The 16,205-nt window shown below is 36.5% G+C and overlaps 4 protein-coding genes across 7 annotated transcripts; 3 read left to right on the plus strand and 1 right to left on the minus strand.

Annotated features, from left to right (window-relative positions):
• The first annotated feature begins 755 nt into the window (after positions 1–755).
• On the plus strand, positions 756–2,818 carry LOC105174963 (Ribosomal protein L7Ae/L30e/S12e/Gadd45 family protein). 4 transcript variants are annotated; one of them, XM_020698242.2, is made up of 6 exons: positions 763–917; positions 988–1,035; positions 1,159–1,216; positions 1,301–1,438; positions 2,010–2,133; positions 2,279–2,818. In XM_020698242.2, exons 1-6 carry the CDS (start codon positions 826–828, stop codon positions 2,299–2,301), a joined length of 483 nt encoding a protein of 160 aa, XP_020553901.1. In that variant the 5' UTR covers positions 763–825; the 3' UTR covers positions 2,302–2,818. The 4 variants fall into 4 exon arrangements, with proteins under 4 accessions (XP_088732175.1, XP_020553901.1, XP_020553900.1 ...); XM_011097234.3 differs by having other exon boundaries at positions 764–917; positions 2,010–2,177; XM_088876049.1 differs by lacking the exon at positions 1,159–1,216 and having other exon boundaries at positions 756–917; positions 1,314–1,438; positions 2,010–2,177.
• Positions 2,819–3,456: 638 nt separating this feature from the next.
• Positions 3,457–4,322, plus strand: TIC20-V (TIC 20-v-like protein). The gene has a single exon (XM_011097236.3). The coding sequence runs from the start codon at positions 3,558–3,560 to the stop codon at positions 4,215–4,217; it is 660 nt and encodes a 219-aa protein (XP_011095538.1). The 5' UTR covers positions 3,457–3,557; the 3' UTR covers positions 4,218–4,322.
• Positions 4,323–7,059: 2,737 nt separating this feature from the next.
• LOC105174965 (fasciclin-like arabinogalactan protein 1) lies at positions 7,060–8,780 on the plus strand. Its single transcript, XM_088876115.1, has one exon. It carries the CDS (start codon positions 7,312–7,314, stop codon positions 8,557–8,559), a length of 1,248 nt encoding a protein of 415 aa, XP_088732241.1. The 5' UTR covers positions 7,060–7,311; the 3' UTR covers positions 8,560–8,780.
• Positions 8,781–9,671: 891 nt separating this feature from the next.
• LOC105174966 (nudix hydrolase 10) lies at positions 9,672–14,340 on the minus strand. The gene is made up of 9 exons (XM_011097238.3): positions 13,916–14,340; positions 13,583–13,756; positions 12,419–12,484; positions 11,881–12,018; positions 11,176–11,253; positions 11,047–11,097; positions 10,916–10,950; positions 10,258–10,366; positions 9,672–10,164 (listed from the first exon to the last, which is right to left on the minus strand). The coding sequence occupies exons 2-9, from the start codon at positions 13,739–13,741 to the stop codon at positions 9,976–9,978; spliced, it is 825 nt and encodes a 274-aa protein (XP_011095540.1). The 5' UTR covers positions 13,742–13,756; positions 13,916–14,340; the 3' UTR covers positions 9,672–9,975.
• Positions 14,341–16,205: the final 1,865 nt, after the last annotated feature.

The raw sequence follows: 16,205 nt of genomic DNA on the forward strand, positions 1-16,205 counted from the left end.
TATTTTCGTATGTATATAATAAATCATTTGTATATTTAAAAATATATTATAACTAAGCATAATATATTATAAATCAGCACATCACGTTTTAAAATAAATTAAATGTATCAAAAACCACAATTAAAAAAATTATTTAGTGTTGAAGAATCGATGTAATACTGTCATAAACCATCGTTTTATAAGTGAAAAGTGTTATTCATTTTTATATATTAGTCTAGATATCAAAACTAACAAATGAGGCCTGTTTATTTTTAATTATTTACACAAATCACTCCTCAAACATGGCCCGTTTTTATCTGTAATTATTATTTGATTGAACAATTTTAAAATATAATAGTAAATAAATTATAATAATTTATCTTGATATATTAAACAATGTCTTAATTCATTTAATACATTAATATGATTAATAATGAGATAAATAAATTACAGTAACTCACTTTATATTAATACGCTCAACTTTAACTTGAATCATTAGACTAATATAGTATTATTTAAAAAAAAATCGTACACACTAAAATGCAAACATTTTAAAATAATTGAATTTAAATTGAGTCAATAAATGAAAAAAGGTTAATATAAGAAGTTGAAGGGCAATTTCAGGTAGGGATTTAAAAAATAATTTTGGGGATTTTTCAGAAGGAAAATTTGATGTTGCAAAAATTTTTACTCGGAAAATAATTTAACTAAACAATTTAGGTTTCAAAATTTAATTTAAAAGGTCAATTCAATATTTTGGGCCTAAATTAGTGGGCTTTGATAGGCTTTTAAGACGATGCAAGAAAAACTCAGAGCAACGCAGGCAATCCTATTGGAGGCTGGAGCATGCGAAGCAGAAAGAGCACCGCCGGCGCGGCCGCCGGAGTCTTTTCGAAGACCATTGATAATCCGACGCCCGTTCTTCACCAACCCCAACTGTATGTAAAAGCGGTTTCTTTCTCTGACTAATTGATATATTCGATTGTTGCTGATTCCATCCCTATGCAGCTGCTTTGAAGGAGAAAGCCTCACTCGTTTCCTCAAATCAATCCGTAGGTACAATACTCTGGATTTTTGTCTTCTCTCAAATGAACCTGTACCAGATAGTGTTATTGCTTATTAGCTGGGTGTGGGTTGCTTCTGAATTTGTTCAAATTTGTTGATTGTTCGTTTGAGTAGGGAGATTGAATCGGCAAGAGGTTCAGACGCAACTTTGCCTCTTAAGTTTTGGATTAAGGTTCTAGTTTTTGCTTTTGCTTGATGTTTCGTGTTATTTTGTGACGGAGAGATGCAGTTGTAAATGTATGTTGGAATTTATCAGCAACACTTTGCAGTCGGAGTAAATGAGGTCACGCGTGCGCTTGAGAGGATGCCACCAAGTTGTGGGGCTAAAATCTCATCGGAGGAGCATATTCCGACGAATCACGATAATAGCGAAGTCGCCCATGTCTGCCTTCAGGTAGATAGTTTGCTGTGTGGACATCTGCTTTGTTTCTTTGAGTTGTGTGTTTTCTACTTGTTGTTTCACGACTTTTTGCAGTTTGCGTACTCTAATTTTGCGTGGTTCTTTTTGTTATTCAGTTGGCTTGTTATAAGGCATGCATTGTGTGCGATTTGGTTGTTCTTTTGGGCTTGATATTGAACAAAAGATCCTCTAATCTTTGAGAGAAGATCGTAAAATGATCATTCATTGTGCTATTAGAAGTGCTTGTTTCTCTATATTGTTTAGGGACATGATGCTCTCTGTTTTACAACTACTAGAGGAGGGGATTAAAATTGTTTGTACTTCATAAATGCCGATCAACCACTATTTGAAAATTTAAGAAACTTTCGAGACACATTGTTTTTCTTGATTGCTTTAAGGGAATGTTATATATGCATTATACCCGCCTTCAAAGTATGATGTTACAAGAGTCAATTGTTATGATTTCTATTCTCAACACTCATTAAATATCACCACTTTGTAACTTTGCAAGTACATTGATGGTAATAAGTCTCTTTTCCATAAGATGCTCCTTGTGTAATTGTAGGCAATATTGCTAGCATCTGACTGCAACCCTCGATGGCTGACAAAACATCTGCCAGCTCTGGCTGCTTCAAGGAATGTGCCGCTCATCTTTATAAAAGATAAAAAGGAAGGTTCTTTAAGATTAGGTGAGCTAATTAAGCTGAAAACAGCAATTGCAATTGGAATTAAGGTGAGGAGTCATATTGCATGTGAGTTAGTTAATTTTAGTGCTTCCAAATTTTTCTTCACTTGTGCTTTTTCCAACTACCTTTCGATTTACCACTGGTGCAGGCCAAGGGAAATGCTGTGAATGATCTAATTAAGGAGGTCATTGGTGCCGGTGACAAGATTGTTAGCATAGAAACTTGAGAACTCGAGCTTCCTCAAGCTTTACTGGCCAGATATTAATGCTTTTCTCTTAGTTGGTGCAGAGTCAGAGTATGAGGTGATTCGTTCAATTTGTTACCATAAAAGCATAAAAGGACTATAAAGTACAGGCAGTTGAATATTGATGGAGTCCCATTGCTCAAGGTTGAGGAAACCTTGGATATTTTCTGGGTACACGGACACACGTAAGCTACCACCGCATGTCTGGATGCAGTAATATGATTTTGAGCATTTTGTTTCTGTGAGGAACATGTACATAGAGATTGATTTAATTGTAATTTTTATTTTGTTAGTAGTTTTGGATTTGACTAGTTTCATCTTACTGCTGCAATCATCCCTATTAAAGGGTTAACTACATGTCTATCATCTGGGTACTTAAGAACATTTGAGTTTGACCACTGATGATATGAACTGAATATTTAAGATATTCTCTGTTATTTGGCACCGGTATTTCATTCTTCCTTGTTCATCATATTTAGCTGTTCCGCCCCTCCTCAAATTGTGGCGTCTCCATTTTCATCACCCCTGAACTCCTTGTCAATATGAGATTGAAGAGACCTACCTATATCTCGTATCCATGTGTTAATTTGATATTTGGACAGTTCGGTACATATGCTAAGATACTTATGATTAAATCCACATTCCCACAATGTAACTTCTTATCAATTTTCAGGAATAGAAATGTTTTGAAACATAAGTTCTAATACGCAGAAACTGAAAAATGGTACATATACAAGGAAGACAACGTATCCACTCGCTTCTGTTCCAGTCAAATAATCTATATATTAATTTCTATCAAATTTTAGGGATAGTTAAAATTAAAATAATAACTATTAATTAATTTAGTGTATATTATTGTTATTATTATTAAGTATAACATAAATATAGATCAACAAAATTATATTAAAAAAAAAAAGGTGTCCCCAAGTCTTAGCGCTACTATAAATTTGGCACAATATTAAAAAAAAATTAAAAAAAATGGAGGGTCGTTAGTAGCACTATTTTTACAATTTTACCCATTTTGGGTTATAGTTGCAAATTATTATTTTTTTTTTATAATATTATAATAAAAAACCTCGCATCTGAAAATTCTGTGATACTGCAATCTACAACACTCTTCTTCCCTACCCCCAATTCGAGTTCAACACCACTTTCTCGGCCATCCTCATCACTCTCTCAAGGGATGGCCATCAACTCTCTTTTCTCCTTCCCTTCAACTCTACAAAACAAGCAATCCCTTTTCTCTTTCTCTTCTCTAAACCCAAAACTCAGTTATTCTTCATCTCCAGCATCAATTCCTCACTTCCCAACTCCCCCACTAAGAAATCCAAGAACTATCAGGAGGTCCCTCATCATCGCCCAATCCAAGGACAGCAACTCCGCCGATGCGCCGGACCGGTTAATATCTGCCATCACTTACTTCTACCCCTTCTTCGATGGCATTCAGTACGGAAAATATGTCATCACGCAGTTTTCTCCCTTTCAGGCCTTCATCCAACCATTGGTTCCAGCTATTAGGGTCTTCAAGAGCTTTCCCTTTAATGGGTTCTTGGTATTCTTGACGCTCTACTTCGTTGTTGTGAGGAACCCCAACTTCAGTAGGTATGTAAGGTTCAATACTATGCAGGCTATTGTTCTTGATGTGCTTTTGATATTTCCTGACCTGTTGGAGAGGAGTTTTAGCCCGAGAGATGGGGTGGGGTTGGACTTGATGATGAGCTTGGATAGCACTGTGTTTTTGTTCCTCTTGGTTTGCTTGATTTATGGCTCGTCTTCTTGTTTGCTGGGCCAGCTCCCAAGATTGCCTCTTGTTGCTGATGCTGCTGATAGGCAAGTGCTGTAGATATTATAATTGTCTGCTACTTGCTGATTCTTATGTATTTAGATTGATACATCTGGACATATTAGAATGCTGAGTTTGTTATGATAAGGAAATTTTCACTGATAAGCTGTTAATTCCATAGTTGTGTCTTGTCCTGATATGAAGTCTGGAGTAGTGGTGAATGAATGCTCACTTCTGCTTTCTGAACGGAGGAATTACTGAAAAGGGTTCATTATCGAACTTTGATTTCTCTAATCTGACCTAAGATTGTTGACTTAGCTGGTAGATGAATATCATTCGTGCTAAGTAAGCTGTTGGAGTACATCAAAGTTTTTTGGGGCGTTGTCGAGTTTCTTGACAATGCTTCATATTTGGTGGCTCTTGAACTTGTGCAATGCGAACTTAATAGACTGGGATTAGCTGAATTTGCTGGTAATTGTGCTGGAAGTCTAATGAATTGGCTGACAAAAAGGTGAGATTCTTGATTTAGTGAAATGCTTCTATCTGTTTATGCCTGCATCACTGTGCAGTCTGTGCTGAGAAGTCTCCTATGCCTTGTGTGTAGAGCCTTACTGTGCTGATTCTTCACAAACATGAATCTCATAGTTTTTGTTCCAAAATAAGTTATTGTTATCCCCTTTCAATTAGGCAGCAGTCTCACTTACTGAAGTATTTAAACTCGGAAGGATTTGTATTTTCTAATACCACATTATAGAGGGTCTTGCAAAACTTGGTACCATGCTTTTTCGTTGACCAAGTTTGGTACCATATAAAGAGGCCACAGTTGTACAGTACATACTGCTGTTAACTTCTTAACGGAGAAGCCATGTGATGAGCAGATGGCTGTCTGGAGTGTTGGGTGGTAAGAAGTTGCTTGATTAGTACCATACTTTTTAGTTAGCCAAAAATGATATCATATAAATGGACCGTTTGCACGATAGATATCTCAGTTAAGTTTTTAAAGGAATGGCTATTTGATGTGCGTGTTGCCGTCAAGCTTGTTGTTCTGGCGCCCAAATGTGAAGTGAGTCACGCGGTGTTGAAGCTAGGATTAGGTTAAGGGGTGAAATGGAGTTAATGTTGGGGTAAAAAATACCACATTCTCCCCCAAATCGATCTTCCATCTATGAAACCAAACCTTAAGCAAGAATCATCCAAAATCAACCCTAAGTCAGAATCGAGTAAAAATTTGGGTTGAACTTGGATGATTTGTGCTTACGATCAGGATCATGGATGGAAATTCAATTTGTGGGTGAGTGGGTTCATTTTTTTTCCCCCAAAGCAATAACTCTAAATACCAGTTCCATCATAATAACTATTAACCCACCTCTAAATATTTTTATATTAGATTCAAATCTAGACCCATTAAAATAATTATTTTATGTATAATACCCATGGGTGTAGGTATTAGTATGGGCAAAATTCAATACCCCAAATTAGGGGTGGCAGGTGAGTCGAGCCGGCTTGATTTTGAGCTTGAGCTCAGTTTTAATTGTTCACCAGCTCGCGAGCTAGCTCGTCTCGAAAATACTGTATCAAGCTCGAGCTTGACTCATTGCCACCCCTACCCCAAATTGCATATTTATTTGTCATTTTAATTTTATCGAATTTTTAAACGTCTACTGAACAATCAACCAGATTTATTGGACATCTAAAAATTCTTCAATTTTGTGCATTTTTTTTCGGTAAATTTAATTTTCATAAATAGAAAAAGATATAGTACAACAATCATGAATCAAATAGTGTTTCCCTCGACAGGCCAAGGAATACGTCACAATCTATAAAGTGCATGTGTATTATCTGAGTTAGCTAATGTAATGCTAAGTATACGATGTCTAACATCCTCTACAATTAAGCTAGCTACAATATTCGGGTTCCGCTCAATATACTCGAATCGTCTAACATTGTTTTTACTTATTGATGTTTTGATAGAATTTTCATTTTCATTTTTATTTTTTTGGTGACAGCTCCAAATTAGATTTATGATAAATTAATTAAAAAATAACATGATAGTTTAAAAAAAAAAATACATCTGTATATAAGAAAATTACACCAGTTAAGCTCGACTAATAATTGAAATAAATAAAATGTAATTGAATTTGAATATTGATTGTGGGCCTACGTATGAGTTTGGTCCTATGTAAGTGAAGCGGGTTTCACTGATGTTTGAGCAACTACATATACATCTTTGCCATTAAATCAAATGCAACGCAATCTCGGCCCAAATGCAGACCATATAATTTCAAATTTGATAGAATTGTATAAAGGTGAAGTAGGCATTAGAAGTTTGGAGAATGTGGTGGAAATTTGGGATAGGAGGGTTTGTCGGTGGAGACAATGGAATACAAATGCTTGCGACATGGTATTGCAAGATTCCAGCTGGCACACACACTTTAGGTTAAGGAGCGGCGACAGAATTGCAGCTGTTATTTCATCATCAGGGGAAATTGGTCCCAAACATACTGCCAAAACTACCCACCCTCACGCCCCTCCTTCTGCAACAAAAGAAGAGATGCCTGTGCCTGTGCCTGTTCCTTGGAACATTTCTCTTTTCTTTTGATTCAAGTAACCTAACCATCCATCTTTTCTCCTAAACTCAATTACAACTCACTCATTCCTTGTACCACACAAACACACTCTAAGTTTGAGAAGGAGAAGGATCAGTGAACACGGTGTTATTTATGTGTTTCCAATCAGGTTGTCCTTGTCGGTGAGCTTTATCCCCACACATTTGCTAAAATCAATCAAATTATTGAACAACCACTATTATCATATCATATATATTCCCTAATCATGCTGTTGCTGTTGCCGCATTCAATTCAATTCCAACCATTTAATTATATATATGTTCATGTAATGTAAAGATTATTATTATTACCACAGAAACCTACAAACTCCTCACCATCATTGCTCATGACTCTATTCGGTGGCATTAGCTGTAGTTTACTCCAACTTCCAACTCTTTTTCTATAAACTCCCCACCACTCTCTCTCTCTCTCTCTCTCTCTCTCTCTCTCCTTCCTCTTATTACATCTGCCCACACCCCCAACTCCGTTGGAATAACCCTATCTATACATCCACTTCGCTCTATCCCCGCTTTCTTGAGTTTAGCATCATGCTGCAGCTCCGCCTGGTCGCCGCCGCAGCTGCGGTGCTCTTATCGCTTTCCCTTCTCATACTTCCATCTACCACCTATGCCCACAACATTACCCGCATTCTCGACAAGTACCCCGACTTCTCCACCTTTAACCACTATTTGACTCTCACCCAGCTGGCTCCTGAGATCAACCGACGAGAAACAATCACCGTTTGTGCGGTGGACAATGCCCGAATGTCGGATCTGCTCTCCAAGCACCTCAACATAGGCGCCATCAAGAATGTTCTCTCGCTTCACGTGCTCCTCGACTACTTCGACTCCAAAAAGCTACACCAGATCACGGACGGCACCGCCCTTGCCGCCACCATGTTCCAGGCCACCGGCTCAGCCCCCGGCTCCGCTGGCTTTGTCAATATCACTGATCTGAAGGGCGGGAAGGTCGGTTTTGCCCCCCAGGACAATGGCGGCGTTGTTTCTGCCACTTTCGTCAAGCCCGTCGAAGCTATCCCCTACAACATCTCCGTCATCCAGATCTCCTCGATCTTGCCTTCTCCTGAAGCCGAGGCCCCGGCGCCAGGACCGAGCCAGACGAACATCACTGCACTCATGTCGGCTCACGGCTGCAAAGTGTTCGCCGAGACGCTGTTGGCTAATCCAGCCGAACAGACATTCGAGGACAACGTCGAGAGCGGATTAACTATTTTCTGCCCCGGAGACGACGCTATGAAGAGCTTCATGCCCAAATACAAGAACCTAACTGCAGCAGGCAAACAGTCTTTACTGGAGTACCACGGAATTCCGGTTTACCAATCGTTAGCAGGACTAAAATCGAGCAACGGCCTGACGAACACTTTAGCCACCGACGGCGCCAGTAAGTTCGACTTCACGGTACAGAATGACGGCACCGATGTGACAATCATAACGAAAATTGTGACCGCAAAAATCATGAATACCTTGGTCGATGAACAGCCATTGGCTATCTACGAACTGAACAAGGTTCTAATGCCGAAAGAGTTGTTCAAGGCAGCCCTCTCTCCTACTCCAGCTCCAGCTCCGGCTCCCGAAGCAGACGCAGAGTCGCCGAAGCCATCAAAGAAGAAGCACAAGTCGCCGCCTGCACCGGCTGCTCCGTCGGACTCTCCAGCGGACGCTCCCGACGGAGATGTGGCGGATCAGACCACGGATAGTAACGGCGCAGTTAGGTTTGAGGGTGGAAGGTTTGTGGGCGTAATTTTGAGTCTCTGGTTCGCATTTCTACAGCTGTAAGTTGAGTATATTGTAATTTCAATTTTTGAGGGGTTTGTTTCCATTTTCGATTTATTTTTCATTTCCACTTTCATTTTATTGTGAAATGAATTAAGTCCCGTTTGGGTATTTGTTTGATTTGTTAAATAAATTGTATTAGAGTGGTAGCGGTAGCAGACTCTTGTTTTTTTCTTTTTTAATCTTGATTTAATTAAATAAAAGGCCTCGGCCGAGTTTATAGATTTGTATCTCTGTATTAGACAGCGAGGAAAGGACACCCACCTTTGTTTCATTCCTTTTTTGTGGAATGAATTATTTGGTGGGTGTCATAGTAAAAAGGTTTTTATTCAATTCAAATTTGATGGAATCATCAAATTAATTACAAATATTTATACATAATATGTCATTTTTCATTAATTATATTACACACTGGTATGTAATTGGGACTCAATCTAAATTAAAATTTCTAGTAGTGGGACATAGTGAGTAGCGGTGTGTATGATGCTAAATGAGACATTACAGGGACGCCGCCCAATGCGCGCATCAAACACTGACGACTACACATGCTGCACCATGTGTATATTTATTTTTTTATGTTGGTAGTGAAATTGCGAAACAGAAAACAATTTAGCAAGTAAACGATGAGTGGATGGGAAGATGGTGAATGATGCCACTTTTGCATCTAACTTCAAATCGTGATATGCCGGTGCTTCACCTGTGGTTTGGTTGGTTGCTGCATGTTTATATTTCTTTCAACATGCCACTATAGTATATCTTCATTTGGCTCTCAAAACAATGTGAAAATTGAAAATAAAGTTTGTGGGGTTGTTTTTGAATTTGAGCATTACTTCATTGATGCGATTGTTTTGAACTTGGTGGAGGCATGATGATCTTGATGTGATTGAAGGGGAAATTTGGTGTCATTTTTGCTAGTTTTTGTATTTGCGATTGCCAAGGCCTTTTTCATAGGCAAATAATGTTGCTTCTAACGGCTAGTTCATGAAAAATGTGGCCCAACCCTCATAATTCAAAAAGAAGAAAAATAATAATAATAATAATCCCCTAGAAAGGCACTCGAGCATTCATAATACAATTTGAACGCCGGTAGCTCAATTTCGATAAGTGATGAGAGCTAAAAGCAAACCAAACTCGAATCACTTCCATATTTATGATTCAACAACCCATACAAACAAATTGTTACAATTTATTTAAGTTAGGTTGACATTTTTCAATTTCAAATCACATTACAGCTCTTATTCCATTTAATATATATACGTCACATGTATAAAAATAATATTACTTTATACATATGGCGTTTATATATTAAATAGGACAGTATATGTAATGGGATTTGAAATGAAAAATCAATTCCAATATGTACCATTACAAAAAAATTTCCTTTACACTGCCCATCTCCACAGACAAATTTGGAGATTGTCACAGGTTCAGATCCTCCTTGTTAACGTAAAGGTGGCTGATCTGATCACTGAAGGATGATGCTATTGGCAGTGGACTGAATCCAGCGTAACCCTTGTCAACCTTTGCTAGGCAGATATCCGCAGCATGCTTGAAAATGGAGTATTCTGGGGGAAAAGGTTGTGCTGCATATTCAGTAATTGGCATCCACTGCATGCAATTAGATGCTGAGATTTGTCAGTGATCTCCATTAGATATTTGACAGGCAAAGGTTAATAACACCACTAATTACTCTTTGGCTACCTGGGCTGCCTCAATTTCTGAGTCTTGTCTTTGGATGTCAAAGGATAGAGGCCTTAACATGCATAGGAAAAGTAAGGTTGACTTCTGGAAAAAAGACTTGTGATATTGCCTGTAAGTGAAAATAGGCATACGAAAGAACATCAAAAGCTTTACGCCACAAATAATCTCATTTCCAAATTTATTAAACTAACATGATCAAGCTGTTACAATTACAACGCTCACATCCAGCCTAAGAACCAGGTAAAGCACCTTCTCCTTTTGTTTCTTTTTCAGGGGTACTACAGAAACCAAGATCGGACACAAATAATCCAAGAAAATCCTAGAGCACAAAATTTAGTTTGATCTTTGACAAAAATAATTTACTGCATTCCATGAAGATAGATACAGAGGTATCTCCAAATTTGAGATGATATACTTACTGATAAAACTTGAACTTGGATTAATTTTATTTAGAATTAAATTACTGTAGCATAGACTTCAGTATACAGTAGAAGGTAAACACTGACCAAATATCTGCATTAAATTAATTAACTAAACAGCATTTGTTTCTCTTGTCTGCATAAACAGTCAATTTAAATAATATGATTTTCAGTCGCATTTGTTGGAAAACAATATTTAGCTCAAAAGAGAACTGTAAGTCTTATTTTGCAAAACTTACCTGAATGCCAGTACATTCATGAATTCTGTATCAATCTGCAATAACAAATACCATCTTCCTCAAAACAGTGACCAACAGCAGAATGAGATTCTATGCGTATCAATTTATTCACCATATTAGCAATTACTTACTCCTGTTTCTTCTTTTACTTCTCTTCTTGCACCTGAAAAAATATCTTCGCCCTGGAAATTACAAAGCAATGTATTGGTAAAAGATATTGGACATGATCCGTACACTGAAACTTTAGTTAAACTGCAAACCTCTTCAAGAATTCCCGTAGGGATCTTCCAAATACCTGTTCCTTGAAGCTTGCCAAACTTCTCTTGAACAACAAGCAACTATGCCAGAGAAATTGTAAGAGTTAAAAGAAGAAGACGAACTCAAAAGTCCATAAATATCGACACTCATTAGCATAATTTGCACACAGAATTATTAATTGTCGAATTACAAGATGAACATCAAATTAACTCAATAATAAGCTTGTGCTTTACCCAGAAGTAAAAGAATTTTAAGGGAACTACTTCATTATGAAAGTCTACAAACAGAGACGAAATGCAAATGAACATGGCCAACAAAATACACCAGGGATAATAATACTTGTAGGGACAAACATTGGGAATAATGAAAAGTCATGCTCTCAAGGAAAACCCATCATGAAAGGCATCACGAAGGATGCAATAATACACTCTTTGTTACAGGACTAGTCACAAGAACACCAGTTCAAATTTGACTCCAACTAACCATTTTTGCTGCACATCTGCTTAATGTTTCCATTAAACAGTCACAACTGTCAGCTTAGGATTTATTAAATTCCTGTTGAATTTGTTTATATCGCATTGTTGGGACCTGCTTTTCAAAAGGATCCTTTTGCCTCATCGTTTTCAAGTAATCCACTTTTCTGTAACAAGGTATTCATCTTATTCTAGGGTGTAAAACTCACAGACAAATTTACTTAATAAAAGTACCTCTCTCTTATCATCCATAATAATAGCACCAATGCGGAGCCGGTGCGTTGCATTAGCTGGGATGGTACTAAGAGTTTCAGGAATCCAGTATACAAGCATCAAATAGTGAGGTTCAGCATGATGATACATAAATCCTTCCTGCAACATATACAATCTGTGTTCATAGGCTAAATTCAACAGAAAATACTATGATTCACTTGAACTTAGATACAATTCTAAAATGGCTCAAGAACCTTTATGCTTGTCTCTAAGCTAAATTAAATGGGAAAGAAGCAGAATAATCTCATCAAAGTTCACCAAATGAGAATCATATCATTTTCATGGCTACTGGCTCACAGGAGGATGCCTTTAATTTCCAGCAAAAGGATACTTTGGAGAGCCTTAGTCCCAAAAAACGACCATACGTAAACCAGAGTAAGGTACACAGCCCATTTGGCATGCTCTGGCCCCTAGAATGACAAATTGGGGCTATAGAAATTGTAATAAAACTGATTATGGATTCTTAAACATATACATATTGGAAAGGTGAAAAAATGACCTTCACAGCAATTTCAACAAGATTCACAAGTTGAATTGGTAGCTTGATCCATACTCCCTTCTTTTCCTGCAATAAATTTTCAAAAAGAAAAAAGTGTTAACCGCAGATCACTGATTGTGGTCTTTATTTAAAGTTGTACAATAATGTCAAGGATGCTGATCATCCAGAGTCCGTGTGGACTAAAAATTGAATGTTGCATAAAATGACTCTACAATTTAGTGCAATTAAACAGTATTATGTAGGCAGTAGGGTTAAAATGCTAGTTAAACAGAACTTACTACATTGAGAGGCTGAAATTTGCTGCTCTGAAGGTTGTATAATTGTCTTAGGGTCATGGAGAGGCAGAGAAGGATGCAAGCATTATGCTATAATACTAGGTCAACATTAGGTAAAAAGATGGGGAAGGAAAACCTAAATTTGGGTTAGTTATTCTTACACTCCACAAAATATAAGGAGAACTCCGACAACTACAGCTCAACCTTAGCCATGTTGGTTAGCAGAATGCCTCAGTTAGGATTTCTTTGTGTATGCTAAGGTGAGATGCTCATGCCAACAGAACTTTCCTCCAGAGGCTTGGCTTATCCTCAGTCAAGAGCTCAAAGAAGGGCAAGCCCTCTCAGAATAGATCAGAAGAAAATTAGACTAAACGGACTCAAAGGTAGTTGATTTTAGTTAATTTCAAAAGTCTGCAATACAATAGTACTACATAAGCTTAAAGCAAATAGTAAAAGTTATTCATGTATTAACTGCAGCCTGGCACCTTCAGTTTTCTGAAGTTCTCACAGCACCAAAACATATTTCTCGTACATAATTATATTTAATAACAAAAATGAGCACCGGTAACAATCTCGAAATATAAGATGGGGATGGAGAATAAGTATCAGTTAAGTTTGAGCTCGCTACTTCTTACTTCAATCAAAATCTGATCCAGATCCATCAGCTTAAGTTTGGGAATCCTGACAGTTATTCATTAAACCAGGGAAAGCAGAAGGGACAAATTGGTGTCTCTGTTGTATGTTAGCCCAGTTATCCATTAGCAGATGCAGGATAATACCAAGAGTAACTGCAGGCGCTCAAGGTATGCGCATACCAAATTACCGATGACACACACACGCACACACAAAAGGAAAAAGAGGCAGAGAGTGAAGTGAATGCCATAAATACCTGCAACTTCCACTGTGAAAGTGAATATCTGAGAATCACACTAAAATCATCCGGATCCATAGCCTCCTTCATTTCCACGATGATACCTTCATGCTCATCAGGATAAAAAGGAAGCAGCTGAACCTCCTCTACTCCATTTTCAGAAGTTGCTTTATCCATTAATCTGCAAACAGCCTTAATATAAAAAGCAACCTTAGTTCAGGCCACAGAAACTAAAAGAAATTAAAGTGAAACTTAAATTGTTTTTTACAATAAATTCTCTTGAAATTTTACTCATCAACCGAAAATTTCACATAAAAAACAATCTTACTTATCCAGTCTCTGTCAACTTACACCAAACTATCCTCAAGTTGAGCTGATTATAGCGCGTAGCACATAGTAGCAAGCTTACTCGCGAACACAATGGCTTACTCAGACAAACATACAGCCTCCGAATTCACCAAAACCGAATTCTCAGTTCAGCAACAGCTTCAGCAAATTCATGCGCAGAGTAAAAAAACACAGAGTTCACAAATTCCATTATCCTAACCCTGAACTAAACAACGTCAAACCGGATCAAACTGAACAGAAAATACACCAAACAGTCGAGATGTTCATCAAAACCCATACAATTCAGAGAAGCATGCTTATGCGACTGATAGTGGGGAGGTTGATCCGAAAGTGTTTGGGGTTTATACACATGATATGACTGAGAGTGGGGAGGCTGATCCGAAAGTGTTTGGGGTTTATACACATGATATGATTGGGCGGAAGGAGCAAGTTGCGAGGTCATGAGAGCGTAACGACTAAGTGGTAGTTGGATTGCGCCTGTATGGGCCCAATATTGCGTACCATACCCAGATTCATTTACGTGTCGGCAACGGAGCCCTCACTTCTCATATGGGCCATGGGTCCGACCCACTTCACGTTGCCATGAGGCCCCCCACCGGCGACCTTAAAATACCCACTACCATAATATCCGGAATTAGGACAGCCTGTAGGCAAGAAGGATAAGGATTTAGCGCACTCAGCCAGCTGATGACGTGGCACTCAAATCCACGTCATCAGTTAATCAAATCCTACGAATAATTAATTATTTAATTTCAAACGTTATTTTTTTTATTTTAACTAAATATAATTAAAATAAGTATTTATAAAAGATTGTCAATAACTATAGTGGTTAAAAGCACGTTCAATGCGCATGAATTTTTATTAATTAAATAAAAAAAAAGAAAGACATAATGAGTAATTTTAAAAAATAATAAAATGAATTATCTTTATTAGAGATAAACGTATTATTTAAAGAGAAAATAAAAGATAAAAAATTAAATAGTTCATCCTCAATTATAGAAAAAATAAATATATAAGGTTTGACTTTGGTATTTTTTATTTGAATGAATTGATGTGTTAAGCAAGGACAAAGTGGAACTGTCCCGACTGGCAAATAAAGGAAAAAGGAGCCCCTGTTAGACAGAAGCAAATATCAATTTATAATTTTATAAATTACAAAAAGTATTGTATAATTACATCAAATATTAATAGAGTACGGTGTAATTATTTATTATTATTTTTATTATTAAATTAGAATAATCTCATTATTTTCTTTAGAAATCTTTGTTTTCTTTTTTGTTATAAACATATGGACATATGCATAATTTGTGATACGAAATGATCTTAATTTTGTCAATCAAACTAATATTAATCCGCTAGTTGCTTAATATAATGGGTACATATGTACATGCGTTTTTATTATAAAATTAATTAGAATTAACGAAAATATCAGTGGAGGATGGTATTTTAAATTCTTTTCAATTTTGATGAAAGTTTTTCCCTTATTTTTGCTAAATAAGCCTTTTGTTTATACGAACTGACTACTTTTATAAGCTTTTCTTTTTACTCTTCAATAATGCGACTATTTAAGTCGTGTACTATTATGAGTACTTTATTTAATAATTATTGATGAGGATTTAAATACCGGTGTAATTGCGTTTATGTGTATCTCCATTTAATGCCCAATTGATAGTTGCAATAAATAAATTAGGGTGAAATACAGGTTGCCCTTAAATTGTTTTTTATATAATATTTATTCCATTCATTAAAAAAATATAATACTTACCTCCTATAATTAAATACTTAAATAATATTGTTCTTATATTATATATATACACACATGATTTTATTACATATTGACAAGTGAAAATACGACTTATTTACACAAACTATCTTTATTTTTAAAAACGTCAATATCATCACACAAACTATCTCTATTCATGAAAGGTTCGTGTTATAGATCATAAATTGTAGTTGTAATTATTTTTAATTTATATTTATCGGCATGACTAATTATTTAACTTGTCTTATTTATTTTAATTAAATTTAATAAAAAATTTAAATTATACGCACACGTTGAGTGCACTTCAATTACTAGCATTAAGAATTTACCTTATATTTCAAGCTCATAGAGAATATCTTAATTAATAATTCATCAATAACTTAACCAATTAATCAGACAGTTAATCTTTGAAGGAATTAGAAAGTTGTAAAAAGAGAGAAGCGACTTAAATGCGAGGATGATAAAACGTGTTTGTATGATTGATTTATTTTTATTAATATTTAAGGTGAATGATTTTTAGAAACATCGAAA

The sequence above is a fragment of the Sesamum indicum genome, linkage group LG12 (assembly GCF_026168435.1).
Source record: "Sesamum indicum cultivar Baizhima isolate 11 linkage group LG12, ASM2616843v1, whole genome shotgun sequence".
NCBI lineage: Eukaryota > Viridiplantae > Streptophyta > Magnoliopsida > Lamiales > Pedaliaceae > Sesamum > Sesamum indicum.